Source organism: Centrocercus urophasianus, unplaced genomic scaffold, assembly GCF_019232065.1.
Source record: "Centrocercus urophasianus isolate 14NV4802_14NV808 unplaced genomic scaffold, USGS_Curo_1.0 seq_30, whole genome shotgun sequence".
NCBI lineage: Eukaryota > Metazoa > Chordata > Aves > Galliformes > Phasianidae > Centrocercus > Centrocercus urophasianus.
In genome coordinates this window covers 11942179-11957564 of record NW_024884867.1, presented here as the reverse complement: position 1 = coordinate 11957564, position 15386 = coordinate 11942179, and the positions used below count along the sequence as shown (strand labels likewise).

Genomic DNA, 15386 nt, shown 5'->3' with positions numbered 1-15386 from the left:
CCAGGTGATGGAGGGAGCAGGGAGGTGGGGGTCAGGACAGAGGCCCAGGGCTGCAGTGCCCCACACTGGCCCACACTGCAGCCCCACGGGCGGGTAGAGCCAACAGCCAGCGAGGGCAGCAGTGGGGGCAGGAGCAGCTGGGAAAGCAGAGCCCTGAGCCGCGGAGCTTCCACTGCTTAGAGCAAAGCTCCAAGGTTACTCTGCCTTCCTGGAATGCAGGAAGTGGTGGCTGCTCCTGCCTGTTGGCAACGGTGGGAAACTGTAATGAAATGGGCAGTGCAAGGCCAGCAGCCCCACAGCGATCAGAGGCCTCTGCCAGAAACCTCCAGCAGAACGGGAAAGCGAGCACTTCTCTTTGCAGCCTGCTGCTGCAAAAGGAGCCCGTCTTTGTAGCACCTGCAGCACAGCCCCAGCAGGGCAGCAGTCCTCACCACACCACTTCCTTGTAATCAAAAGCTCCCTGCTTTCATAATAATCTCCATTCTAATCTATTATGGAAAACCATTTCACTCTTACGGAGTTCATTAAACTGCAACAGCTCCAGCAACACTGTGAATTTTGCAACTTTAGAACGCACTGAAGCAGATGGTGCATAAAAGGGATCGATACCCCTTTGTGAGGCAGAGGCCAGCCCAGGAGAAGCAGCAAGCTGCAGACCAGCACCAGCAGCTCAGCTGCAGGAAAGCACCACACAGCTCCTGGAATTGTGTCTGGCTTTGTACCCTGCAAACGCTGCAGAAAACCCCTGCTATTCTTTAAATGAATTTCAACTTCCTATAGTTTAACAAGGATGGAATCATATCCGCAAAGATCCCTGAGTTCCTCACAAGCATCTTAAAACATAGGAATGAATCATTTCCTTGCACAACAATCGATGCTGTAACGCTGTGATCCTGGAAATCACAGCTGAGGGTAAAACACAAGCATTCAAAAGAAAATAAAAGCATTTAATTGCAAAACATGTTACCAAAATTTTTGTACAGCTATTTCATATAAGGGGAGACTTTAATCTCTTAAACCACTGATATCAATGTATTGGTTACAAAGATGACTACAAAACCACCTCCTCCGCCAGGAAGGGGAGGGTACTGCTCTGAAAACACCGGAGGTGAACTGAGAAGTCACGTTCAGGATCTACTGCACCACCTGTAAGTGACAGTAACACGGGTTACATTTCCCAGGCTGGCATTTCTGCACTCAGTAAGGCCTTTTGTAAGCATCCTAACAGTGTGGCTATGTAAGGAAATATTTGAGATGCCTATGCAGGGAGCAGCCCTAGGGGATGGCTAAAAAAATGCTGTGATGCTGTTTCTGTTCCCACTCAACTGCTCCAGGCTGTCAGTTCTGGACCCAGAGGGCAGCTCTGAGGCAGGGCAGCCCGGCCCCCCAGCTGCCCAGGGGCTCCCATGAGGCCAGCTGCCAGAGGAACAAGCGGTGCAGCTGCAGCAGGCACACTGCTCGCTGCTCAGCCTCACTGCTTTGCAGGCTGCTGGAGATCACACGGGTGCAGACACAGCTCATTTCAGAGTGAGCGAGGCCCTGTGGAGACGGACAGCAGTCAGTCCAGCCAGGAGGCAAGAGGAAAAGATGGAATTAGTCCTTGCTGAGAACAAGCACAAGGCAGCTGGAAAGCAGAGGCAGGAGGCTGCAGCCCTCTTCCCCTCTGCAGAGCCTTCCAGCACTTCCCCAGCACACCAATCCATCTGGCAGACCCGGCTTGCCTGGAAACGGTTACCTGCAAATGAAGCTCTTTCACAATGTAGCTGTTGCAAGGCTGGGTTCTGCCTGAGCCGCTGCTGGCTGCGCAGAGAAAGGCTCCAGCTAATGCCCAGCAGAGCTGTGGCGTCTGCTCCCTGCTCAGCTGAACAACAACAAAAAGGCCTTCGAGAAAGATGCAGTTGTGGGAACGCAGATCTCCAGAAAACAAAGCCTATTAACCAGCCTTAACAAAGCAACAGTTTTCTTCGCGGTGAATGCTGGTGCCTTCCCTCTCCCCAGGACAGATTGTCTTTCGGGCTCTTCAGGGACACGTGGGAGGCCTCCTTTTTGCCACGCTGCTCCAGTGCTGGGCTCTCCGCACTGCTACCAGGAGCTGAAGTCCCCAAAGCCTGCACTCTTTTTCTCTTTCTTCGCAGCTGTGCTTGTCGAGGGCCCGTCATCCTCCATGCTGCGCTTCCTGGAGCCAAAATGAAAACACCCCTTAGGGACTGTTTGCTGCGTGGTGGGAGTGGGGCAGCTGGCTGCCTTGCCCTCCCTGTAACAGCTACACCGGAGCCAGCTATGAACCAGAGAGGAGCGTGCGCCCTGGGCTGGCACAGCAGGGCTGGGGCTTCTGGCTGTCTGCAGGGATGGCTCGTGTCAGGCTTGGAACGCTTCCAAAAATGTGTTCAAAGCCTAGCAAGTTCTCCAGGTCAGAGCAGACTATTCAACAGTGGCACTTCTTTAGCACTGAAAGTTTGAGCCATAAGTGCTCCCCACACTTCTTACCCATGCTTGTGGTAGCAGAAGGATTTATGGGGAACTGGGTGTAAAGCAGCTGAGTCTGCTCCTTGTGCGTGGCATGCTGCACTCACCACTGCTATTCCCAGCTCACCTTCAGCAGAGCTTACAGCCCCATGGAAATTTTACACGGCCAGGTTCTGTGGTTTCATTGTCAGATAGCAGCAGGGAGAAGCCTGAGCCAAAGGGCTGCTGTGCCCTCCTGAAGGCAGGCTGCAGTGAGTGAAGGACCAGGAAAGAAATGTCCCTTCCATACAGCTGGTAACGGTGAATGACAGTTTTATGCTGAACATAATATTTTAAGGTCCAAGAAATATTCTGTAACCAAAACGTTTTACTGAGATGCACATGGAGCTGACCTACATGGACTGCCATATTTTTGTTCTCACAGTTACACAAATGCCTGTAAGTCACACAGGCACAAAGAAGCTGACTCAGTTGCTGTCCAAATCTGTGTACACACAAATACATGTCTGCCTTTATGCAGTAGGCAGACAATAGTATTTTTGCAAATGCTGTTACAGAAGTCTGCTAAAAATCAAGCAGAAGGCATTCATTGTAATTTATCCAAAGCTGATGCTAGGCTGCAGCTGAGGCAGCATTCTGTGCTGTCTTTAGGTAAGCAAGAGATGCTGTCAACTCCAGTGGGTGCACAAAGGGTATCTGGGAGCGGGTGCTTTGGGACAAGCCTGTACAACCTGCCAGGTACCCTGAAGCTCCCACAGCGAGCCTGGGAACCTGCTGGCTGCACAGGAATCAGATCAGAAGACTGATGCAGGTTTAAGGCAGCTTCTTTGTGCTCAAGAAAAGCTGCTAAAGGAAAAGATATCCATGGGACAGTGGCCTTAAGAAATAGCTGGAGAAGGGGAAGAGACCAGAACAAAAGGTGGAGGAGGAAGTGACTTTTACAGTTCCTGCTTAAGAACTTCTGCATTGTAGACACATATCTACAATTGTGAAGTCTGCAAACACTGCTGAGGACCAACTCAGCCATGTTCAAGTGCTGGAAAAAAAAAAGCTCACAACTTTCGATTCTGAAAAATAACAACTAGAGGGATCTCCAACTCCTGCACAACAGAGTCTTTGCAAAGCCTGCTGGCACTAAGCAAACATCTGGCCTGTTCCAGAGCTCTAGCAGGTAGCACTGAGAAACAGCAATGGACAGGGTCAGCATCCAGCCAGAAAGGCAACTAAAACTGAACAAAGATCAGCAGGGCAGGGAACTTACGCTGCAGCCATGTTAATGTATTTTCCAATCCCCTGACGGTAAGTTTTAGGAGTCTGAACATCTTTCTTCAGTGGGACCACCTCAGCTTTTGTTTTGGCTGCTTCTTCTTCCAGCTGAACCTTCTCTCTTTCTGCAGCAACCTACGGGAAGCAGAGTGCAATCTGTTACAACAGCTCATCCAGAGAAAGGAGACCATGACTATAGTTCTTTGAAACTGTACAGCACTCTAAGACAGCAATCTGCACTGCTGCAACAACAGGGTTGGCTTTAGGAAAAGGACCTCAACCTGCTGTCTGCAGCCAGTACAACAAAACTTCTCTTTGTCACCTCCACCCATAGTGGGCATTTGGAAAGGAAGCTATTGCTAAGGGTGAGGAGGGGAGCCGTGCCAGACTGAGCTCCAAAGACCTCTCAGCTGAAACAGCAGCTGTGCTCCCTGTGCACAATGCAACGTAAGGAGCAGCTGTGCCACCTCACCTTGTGCTCGTGTGGGCCAGGGACTTCCACATGCAGGGGGAGGTGAAAAGAGGCACGGGAGAAGTATATGGTCTCCACAAGGGACCAACTGGGGCAAAAACTGAAGTCACTGAGCTTCAAAGTTCTCCAGCCTATCAGATGAGAGAAAGCCATACTCACCTGTGCATCTGCCTCCTCATACGGGTCTACAAAAACGGTTGTTGCCTGGATTCGTATTTCTTCCTGTGAGCAGAAGAGCAGAACGTTGACTCTCTGGTTGAATTGCAATGTCTGCCCCAGGTTCTGCTTCGGGGAAGCAGCAGCAGGGTGACCATGCTGTGCAGGGCCAGAGATGCTCGCTATCCCCACACAGCTCCCGTCACTTCCCACCTACCTTGGGACGGTCTGTCTTCGGGTCACTTTCCACGTTCTCCATAGCAGTCAGAGTCTCAAAGCCACCAACCACTCTAAGAGAGAAAGACAACTTCCAGCTGTCACAGCATCACTGGAATATTCCCACACTCTGACATCCAATATCATCACTGCCCATCCACTCTACCAGATTTTTATACCAACTGTGTTTAGTGGAAGGGCAATCAGCAACTGTATTTGGAAGACTTAAGATAACGTCATTCAGGGTGGAAGGTAAGAATTTTTTTTCCTCAAATCTGGGATTTGAGTTTAAGTTTAAAGACAATAAGGAGAAGTCAGATATTCAGAGAGACTGCAAAGACATCTCCCCCCAGCGCGGCAGCCTTTTGGTGCACAGAAACCAGCCAGATGGAGAAGGAGCAACTGTGGGCAGCTGCCTGTGCAAGAAAAAACAAATCCAATGCAAAACGGGTTCATTTGCTAGCTTTACATCCATAAATTTGTATCTCATTTGTTACTACTATGAGCTTTGAAAACTAAACCAGACTGGGTCAAGAAAGCAGATGTTTTCATTAACTTCCCATTTTTGCTTGCAGCAGTGAACCTGGGGGAGGCTTTGGGAAAGCAGCAGAGCATCACATTGTGCACACCCCTCATCATAGGTTGTCTTTAAGAGGATCCTTGGATGCTTGTTTTTCAAGACAACATATGCAAACATTTGCTTTGAAACATTAAAAAAAGGCTGAAGACTTCTGGACGGTTGTTGGTGCTTTTTTCCTACCCTTCCTCACCCAAAAAAGAAGCATGGAACAATGGGAAAATTCCAGAAAAGGATATTTAGAAAGGATAAATGGGGTGATCCAGGTAATTATAAGCCTGTCTTCCTGGCACCTATCCCAGCAAAATAATGGAATAGTGGAGACAGGACATGATTAAGAAAGAAAGGAAATAAGTAACGGCAATCAACAAGGTTTTGTGGAAAACAGTCTGCCAGACAGCCTTCTATCTCTGAGCCACCAGATGTGGTTAATAGGGATAACAGCGTCAGCGGAACGGACTTCTGGAGGGTGCTGACATTTTGATGGAGAAACCAGAACGATGCGAACACGGCACGCGTTAAATCAAAAACCCGCTGGCAGGTGTGAAAATCTACCTTCAAATAGGAACCACTGGGTCAGTTTTTTTCCAAGGGGTCCTGCAGGGATCACCTCTCGGTCCCAAGGTATTTACTGGCTTAATCCATATCCCTGTCCCCAGTTAAATGTGAAAATGGCTATATTTAGAACAGCAGTAAATAAAGCCCGCTGATGCCGGGGGATCCAGAGCCTTTACAAATGCAGGCTGTAGGTGGACAACATCTGCGTTAACACAGCCAGGAACCAAAGCCACAGCCCATACGAACGTCTGTGGGACAATGAGGAGCAGCCCTAATCCTAAACAGCGCTGCTCCCGGAGCCAGAGGAGCTCAGGAGCTGCTCAGTGAGAGGGCAGGGCCTGCTGCCCAGGGAGCCCAGGGCTGCTCCTCACTGCACCACCTGGGTAAGGGGCACTAAAGACGTCCAACAGAAAGACCCAGCTGCAGAAAGCCCTGCTGAGTTCCAGAGGCTGCTGCTAAGCACCTGCCTGAACAGACGCGGTTCCTGCAAACACTTTCTTGTTGTTTGAGCATTCCAAACTTCTCCCTGTTACCCAAGGGTGTGTCAATATTCTGTAATCAGGTCGTGACTTCTAAAAAAACACGTATGCAGGCTAGAACAGATGCATTCGTTTGCAGCTGGAGATATTGCATGGGGGAGCTTTGAGAGCAGAGGGGGTCTGACAGCCCTGCATCGGCTCCAGCAACTTTGTAATGAAAACTCAATTTCAAAACTCTCCTCGGGCCAATATCAGATCCGCTTTTAATACCAGTGATTAACACACAGCCTAAGATACATTCACTGTATTTTAATTACCCCTAAAGGAAACTTCTGATTTAATATTGGAGGATTTTCTAGCCAACAGCTCCATTCATTATCTGCCTGTGTGTTTCCATTTAATTAGGTTCTGATAATTTAAAATAGTCAGATCAGCTGTGCACTAGCAATTTAATCGAGTAATCCCTTAGCCCGTAGCTAGACTTCCCACAGTATTATCCCTAATGCATTTTGGCAATGCTCATGAATCTCCACTCGCCGTGCTAATTAAACATTACTGGGAATTCTTTGTCACTTGTACATTTTACATCAGTGGTAGATGTGGCATTCACAGGTCAGCAGTGAAAGAATGAGATACCACCTGCTTGACATGATTAGAAAGTGTTAGAAGACAAGGATATCATCCTCGGGATGGCTTGGTGGCTTTTAGATCCACTGTTCAGATGTCAACAATAATCCACCAGAAATTGCTAGTCAGCACTTCTCATAGGACATTTGTTGTTTTACTGCCTTCTGTCACTTTTCCAGTTAGCAGTAAAGACTGCATTGAAATAAAAGAATCTGTATGACACTGCAAAGTTCAGACCCCAAATCAACTGCACTCACAACTGTGGATGTGTCCTGCAGGGAGGCAGCTGCCAGCACTTCCCTTCGTCTGCAGCACCAGCAGCCAGCTAAACATGCTGGCATTTGGTGCTTTGGTGTTGGCACCTCCAGTGACAGGTTGGTCCTTTTATGCCAACCGATGCAAACAAAAGTCAGTCCTGGTTCCAGACAGCAGCTTCCCTTCATTTCATGTTCCACTTCTAGCAAGGGTGCTCCTCATTCACAAGCGCTGGCACAACGTTGTTCTCACCTTGCTGCAGCTGCGGGCCTGCACAGAAGGTCATTCACTTTCCTCCTTCAGCTTCTTTTCCCCAAACTGTGAAAGAACTGTGTTCTTTCATACTCCTGTGTTCTTTCATACTCCTGCCTCTAACGCTTTCCACAGAAAGTACATCCATGCACGTTGCAGCGTCAGCACGGTGAGCTCTCAATATTGCTTTGTGTCTTTCCATACTGTGATAAAACTGCTCATAGAAATTAATTTGAATACAAGCCAGGAGCTGAGATGAGACAGCCCTGACCAGAAGAACTGGAAATAATTCCCAGGGTTAGTTTTGGTCAGGAACCCATGCCAAGGATCGGGCCCTGCTGAGGTGCTTCCAGAAAGGACGAGATCTGACCACAGCGCACAGCCACTGAGAACTGGGCTACGCATCCGTCAGGAAACTTGTGGCTAGCTGCAAACAGTTCTGCAGAACTTTCTTTGATTTATCAAATGGAATGCTGGCACTCACGTTGGCTCTCAAAATAAGACAAGTCGTTACTGTCAAACCTCATGACGTTACTCTGCAGTGCTGAAAGCAGAGCGGCAGAACGCAGTGTGTCTCAGGGAGTGCACCGCCATCGCTGCAGCAATCACCCCACAGCCAACAACCAAACCAGCACACCGAGGCACTTCTGGGGATTCTCTCCAGCCCCACAACACATGCCCTGGGACGTGGCCAAAAAAAAAGCCTACATAAGTTACATGTAGGAAAGACCATCAGATCAGTACATTAAAGCACTAAAAAACCTTCTAAAATGAGAGCAACTACTTAGCATTACTCAAATAACCCACTAACTTTGAAGAGATAAAACCTGCAGCATGAATGACTGTGAGTCTCAGCATGAAGAGCCCTGCAGACAGTTTTCATTAAGACAGAAGGTAAAGGCCGTGGGCTCAGCTGTACGTGCAGCAGTCATGGAGCACTGAGCACCGCTGCCAGCCGGCCGGTCGGCAGACAGGGGAGGCAGAAGGGCAGAACCGACTTTCCCTGCTGCACCGTGTGCGGCTCCGTTCCTCAGACAAGGCCACACATGCTTTGTCCTAAACAGACCGTGCAAGTTTCTGTGAGGTTTAAACAGCAGTTCAGATGACAGCCCACAATGGAAAAGGTGACACCTTCAAGACACCATCCACATGAGAACAAGCAGCGAGACTGAGGGTTTGCTGTCTGTCTCCAGCAGATGCTGAACAGAGGAATGATGATCTCAGCAGTATATTTAGCTCAGTGTCCCTGTGACAGCTCGCTGTGCTTTTGGAGGAGCTTGACAAATGTTGCATTGCATTCACACGTGGGGGATAAGGTAGGTACATTTACATTTTTTCTGTTAAAAAAGTAATGAAAAACACGGTCTTATCTACGCGACACTGCTTTACTGACCACTGAGCTAAGCTAGCACTGGAAATCTTTGCATCTCAAATTTAGAGATGTTATTTAAAATCCCACTTCATGTTATGGCTGTTTTATTATGCAAACCAGGAACTTTGTCTGGCAGTCACTGCCAAAACCTCTGCATGAAGTGCAAGAGAAACACGTGGAGAAAGCTCCATTCATTTGCAATATGCCAAGGAACTCTCACAGCTACACCAGCGTTGTTCCTACAGAGCACTGCAGCTCCTGAGCAGCCCTACAGCCATTCACACACGGACTTGCTTATTCTCAAACTCTTTAAGGCACAGTTCCTGTGCCTTATGCAGTGCTGGGGTGGCAGTCCTCCAGGACGATGGGGTTTCCTGACCAGAGGATGAAACAGGAACAACGTCTGGGCTTTCTCAAAAAAATGAAACACCAAAGCTTTAAACCAGGAACAGAAGCCACAAAAAAACTCTGTTTTGTAAATACATTCTGTACTCAAGCTTATTTTTATATTAAAGCAAAAGAGTACATGCATTTATATAGACAGAGAACAATATATACAGTCACAAACACACACACTCTCAGGACAAAATGTTTTCTATGTATACACCCAACCCAAAACGGAGTGAGCAATTCCAACCAGCCACAAGGATGTAATCAAAATACCTCCATCTCTCCTAAGGGATTAGGATGGGAAATGGGACACAATAATGGAAAGCAACAAAACAGTAAAGCAACCTGGAGAAAAGCATTTGGAAACCAAACTCAGCAGATGAACCTGGCGCTTCCCAGCTCAGCAGCTGTGGCGTGCACTGATCCATAGCACACAGAAACAAACACTGCACCACCGAACCATTCCTGGGTACCTCAGTGCACTGTAGCAGCTTTACATGGTTATCGCTTTAGAGGACAAGAGCACTAAGCAGGTTAGGGGATATTAAATGCAACGATGCTTATGCAAGGGGAGTAAACTTTCTGCCACAAAAGCATCTGACAAGGGAAGCAGGAAAGGAAGAGAAGGCTGAGCTGAGCATGTCAGCTACTGACAGGTGACACTTCTTCCTTTGCTCCCTCTTTTGGCCTTCCTTTAATCTCGCTGCATACCTGCAGCCTGCGCTCACTGCCCCCTTTGTCCTTGGCTTCACCCACAGTTTGGACAGCAAACATTTCTCCCCTCCTGCTGATCGCAACAGTTCAATCACTTTTCACTATCATTACAAACATGGACTTTCCCTTTGATTTTGGAATGGGCTCCCCAGGATACCAGGAGGCATTTCATTTTCTTCAGGGCATTCTTCTTCCTTGGTTCAAAAGAAAGTGCAAACTGTTGGTGAAAGGTAAGCTGAAAGGGCTTGGTGCAGTAACACCCCTGCACCTGCGTGCACTCCGTTATCTCTCATGCAGCCAGCTGTCTGGCACAGATCATGTTTATTTTTCTACTTACAAAGGTCAGATGAACTTGGTGTCTGATCCATGGGAATTATGAGCCACTGGAGTAACAGAAAATAAAAAGAACGCAGATACGATGCGCTCACATTGAGATTTCATAAGGCACGTCAGACCCATTGTAAGGAATGCAAGTCTACGCCGGTGTTGCAGCAGTAGTGCATGCAGCTCACGCAGGTTGAACTGACCGCAGCACGGGCTGGGGAGCTCCCTCACACTGCAGCACAGAAGTGCAGCAAGGAGGACCTTCCCTTTGCAGCAATCACCTGGAAATACTTACTGTCCTTTCTCTGGATGATACTCAAGAGCAAGCTCAAGACAGCTGCTCTACATTATCTGAGTTCCTAAACCTCTTACTAGCCAGCTAGAAACCAACAAAAGCCACCAGTTAGATTTCAAGTTAATTACAGCACTCTCTAAATTGGGAGAAATGGTAATTACTAGAAGTGGTAATTACTAAGTTAATTGAGGCAGCTCTGCTGGAGCAGGAAGCCCACGCAGCCTGCAGCGCACCTCCTAGGGAAGGCTTCCTTCTCTTACTCAGCATTTGGTTTTACTCCTCATCTATGCCAAATGATCTCCTTCAGTTTCAGTAACAACTGCCCTCATTACTGCCACGGCGGGCAGCACTCGTGTGACAAGATGCTCCCCAGTCCTCCAGCCCCAGAGCTGAACAACCCCTGTGCGTGAGGCCAGGCTGTGCCTACAGAACTACAGCACTACCTACAGAACCTCGCTGCTGCAGCTGGCATGTTTGAGAAACACGTTGACAGCCAAACATCCAACTCCTAACAGCTGCTGCTGTGCAAACACTGTGCTTCAAACCAGTGAGGGCATGAACAACAGGCAGCTCTCAAGAGAAAGAACATCAATGCTCCATCCCACATAAGAGAAAAAAAAAAGGGTAAGTATGAAATTCCTGCTGGAAAGTTCTACACAAATTACAAACAGGTCAAATTCTGCTCTCAGAGATTTGTATGTGATACTTATTAACATGAACCAAAGATGTACAGAAATGGTTGAGGTGACAGCTGAGTTCTGGGTATTTAGGTTTTACATTAACTGAAATAAGTAATTCTCAAGTCTATGTGAAAGTCACAACAGGCCAGTAAACAACCAGTTGAGACAGTCCAACGTAGCATTATGGAAACAAAGACTTCTGATTTCATGGGTTCTTTCTATTCTTATCCCTACATATCATTCCTAGATATGCTTTCCAGATATTATTGTACTCTACAGTCTAAGATCAGATACAGTCACCAAATCCTGGAAACACCCAGGATCTAAAATAGCAAGTTCCACTAGAGATACAATCGCTTCAATCTTTTGGCTTTGATGGTTTTTCAAACAACAAATGAAGGTAAAAACAGCTGAAGGAATTTGATGACAGAATACAGACCTTAAAAGCTGCATACATCAGGCTCTTTTATTACATTTGTATGCCAACTCAATTGTTCAGGTGTTCAATCTGTAGATAAATAAGGGGAGATTGGAATGCATCTAACCTGGCATCCTTACCTTTGTCATTCTTCAAATTAATCATTTTTTAGATGAAAGAGAATCCAGAGTAAAATTCACCCACCCTGTGTTCAGATGAAAGTGCCACTCTTTTCTTAAGTGGGCAGAGAAATGATTCTAAATCAACATCAGTGCAAAGGTGTTTCATTTGTATTTCAGCTGAGAATATCTGCAGCACTCTGAAATTCTGGTAAAACCAGAGCATGCTGAGGAGACAGTGCCTGAGACACGAAGGGCACACAGGATGCTCTCTGAAGCCATGCTGCATCCCAGACCGAGCAACAGCCACGTTTTCTGCAGAGCTCTACTAACCCACACACACCTGGGGAAGTGGTGAGCTCAGGTTAACAGCATTATCATATCAGACTGAAGGGGATTTCTGCAAGGAGGACTCATACTGTAGCTTAAGTGTACCGATTTTAAGATACAGGTAACACAAATCTACCAATATATCCACTTTCAGAATTAGAATTTGCTTTATTTATCAGCTTTCACCAAAGGAAAGCTTGTCTAGGACAGACTTGAGAAAGGAAAAAGAATATATTCCAAAGGGTGCCATTTCTGCAGAATCAGTATCAGAACTAATGGCACTAACATAATTGTTTAAAATGAAGCCTGCTTCTGGCTCAAGAACTCCTGGCAGAGAAGATGGATTTAACTTTTACTACAGAGCACTATTGTGTAACATTCAACCGAAGCAAACTGTACATGCTCTGACTTTCAGTTGCTGCCTTTCACATAGATAAAACCAGGAAAAGAATGCAACAATTCTTAATTATAAAGAGACTGTAAAATCCTTGGGAACTACCACCAAAGCAAACCAGAACAATTCCCCTTCCTGCCATTTGTAGCAGGGCATTTGTTAGAATAGCTGCGGCGACTTTGTAAATAGCATGTAGCTGCAGCAGAGAAAGCAAGGAACAAACAAACACACTCATCTCTTTGTAAAATGTCACACGTCCTATCATCTATACCCTCACTTTTATCATGCGATGGCTCAAATGGAAAAGATTTTTGGAAAAGGCTTCTTCAAGAATGAAGTTCCCTCGCTATATTAACATTGCTAGTATCTTATTTGCCTGTCTATACAGATACACACACACACATAGACGTTATACCAATGATCACTGTCATAAATAACATAGTAAGAGTGAAAATGTTACATGAAGGTGATTATTTTTTCTTGACTCCCTAGACAACTACCCACAGAAAGGAAATAAGGCAATATGTAGTGATGGAAGGAGGGAAAAAAAGCAGAGTCTGATGGCTGGCACTGAATTGATACTGGCCACCTAATCACAACCAAGGGAACTGGATTGAGAGCAAGGATTTTGCTGCAGTTCAATTGCAAGAGTCAGCAGATTCCTCTCTCTAGATTTTGGACACACTGGAAAATACATCTGTTACACTGCTTCTCATGGTATCTTCCACTTACCTTCCAAACACTGTATGCTTCTTGTCCAAATAAGCACAAGAGCGGAATGTGATAAAGCTAGAAAGAATAAAAACAGGGGTTAGCATGTTATCTCATTGAGACTCAGCAATAGCCAGCTTAAAAACAGAAGGTGTATGGAACAGTCCTCTACAGAGACAGGGATCTCGCTTGCTGGGAGTCCCACTGGGTAAACACCCCTTAATTCCTCTGTTCTGTGGGTTTTGTCTTGGATTTGTGAGTTTGGATTTCCCAATTTTGTACCTCACCAACATTCCCAAACAGTACTCAAAACACAACTGGTTTGCAGTGTCCAAAAATAATGTGAGCATCTGCCTCCCTGGCCAGGCAGGCTTCAGAATGTTCACAGCAGGACAGTGACACATGGCTGCAGCTCAGTGAGGATATTTCTTGTACATGACTGGGAGTTTGTACCAGCAAATTCAGTCATTTAACACAACAATCTTCTGCCAGTGTAAACTTTTACCTTTTTGAACACCTAATATTTGCAATTTCTTTTCCATTGCATTGCCCTGTCTGTGATCCACTTCTCCTCTAGATGGAGCAGATTTGTGCTTCAGGTACAAACATGGCACTTAAAAGTGTCAAAAGTGAGGAAAACCTGTAAAACTTGGGTTTTTAATTTATTGGATTTTTTAACCAGGCAAAAGGGCATTTTTAAACATAAACTCAGTAACTGAAATACCAAATCCAAAACAATTCATACTACAAAAGCCTTTCTCTACAGTTTGATGCTTTGTTAGAAGACTTAGACTACAGGAGTATGAGACAGAGGTTTCCACTTCATGCTCTGCAGACCATGATGGCCCATGCTGGCCGGGCATGCAGCGCTGGCTCTCCTTTCTGTCTCCATCTGTTACACTACATTAGAGACAGCTAAAAATACATAAACATTCCAAAAGTACTTTTCCATATAAGTGACTGCCTCAGGAAGTTATATGATTGCATACAGGAGGGGCTGCAATCTGCTAGATAATCTATTAAAACATAGCTTGCCCAGAGGAAAGCTTTGAGATGCTGTACAAAAGTAAACTCCCACATGGGGTGTATGTTACAACTCAGCTTTGTGCAAAGGTTCTTCGTCTCACTTTGTTCTCAGATATTCAATATGTAGACCATCAGTTGGTCAGTTAGATGCACTACAGTAATAGGAACCTGAGCAGAAGTAAATATACAGAGAAAGCTTTGTGAATGTCACTGCAGTTAAGATAAAATTAAGGACAATGGAATTAACACTGTGTGCCAGAAGTCTCTAAACACTGCTTAGGAAGCTTTAAAAATATGGGCAGCTGGAGTCTTGCAAGGACTTTATGGGAACTTCATATTTCATATGCAAATTTTATGGAAACATACAATCACCTCTACAGCTGTGGATGATGAGACTCAATCCGGCACCTCATTCATGTGGTCTCTTGTATCTTGATCCCCCACCTCTCCTTGTTAATATTCTTTTAAGGCCTCTGCTCTTCCCTAATTTAGCACCTGAGTGCTGGCAGCAACATTCAAATCCAAAATAAGCTTCACAGCAACTGGACCCTGCACACGTGCTCAGGCTTCAGCACGTGAGTAAAGCCTATTAAGGGCCTCGAGACAAGCACCTGTGTTTAGTTAAATTTAACCACGCTGCTGCATGGCGTACCAACCATCCTCGTGAAGAGCAACAGCAAGGCTCCCCCCACCACCCGCAGCCCCAGCACGCAGAACTGCACATGCACACTTTCCTCTGAGGTTCCCAACAGAGGTACAAGTTTTTCTTAGAGAGCGAGGCGCAGTTGGCTCCAAGTGACATGGGACATTTTCTAGAGACTGCAGGCAAACCTCTGTAACTCTGTCACGCTTAAAGTATGTTACTACAACTTCAATGTTTTTAAATCTCATTTGTTGTTCTTTCTCCTTCTTTACTTCATTTTGTCCCTCATTTTAGCCCTCCCTTTGTTTGGCACGCTGAACACCAAGTCCTTTCCCCAGACTCTGCGCTCCACCATTTTGAATTCCACACATAAGAGCAGTGCAGGACTGTTCTTATTTAGAAATGGGCCAGCAAAAAAAGAAGCAGTGTTTCTAAGGTGCGTTTGGTTCATTTCATTAAAGCCTTTCAAAAAGTTCATATGGGACTAGATTTAAATAGAGTGGAGAGGTACAGTGATTTCACAGGAATAAGAATGGGGCTGCATAAGAAAAGATGAAAACTGCAAACCATAAAACAGAGAAGGCAAATTGATGATGCCACGAGCCGACAAGTTCACGCTGCTCTTAGAGTAACGGCAGCTGCAGCC

The 15386-nt window shown here is 46.2% G+C and overlaps 1 protein-coding gene across 1 annotated transcript in view; it reads right to left on the bottom strand.

Annotated features, from left to right (window-relative positions):
• Positions 1–926: 926 nt before the first annotated feature.
• PPIL2 (peptidylprolyl isomerase like 2) overlaps positions 927–15386 on the bottom strand; it is a 56288-nt gene continuing 41828 nt past the window's right edge. Inside the window, exons 16-20 of the mRNA XM_042828639.1 lie at positions 13093–13149; positions 4578–4650; positions 4364–4426; positions 3728–3867; positions 927–2176 (exon numbers count right to left, since the gene is read on the bottom strand). Of these exons, the coding sequence (XP_042684573.1) occupies positions 2083–2176; positions 3728–3867; positions 4364–4426; positions 4578–4650; positions 13093–13149 (427 nt within the window). The 3' untranslated portion in view covers positions 927–2082. The remainder of the gene's footprint in view (positions 2177–3727; positions 3868–4363; positions 4427–4577; positions 4651–13092; positions 13150–15386) is intronic.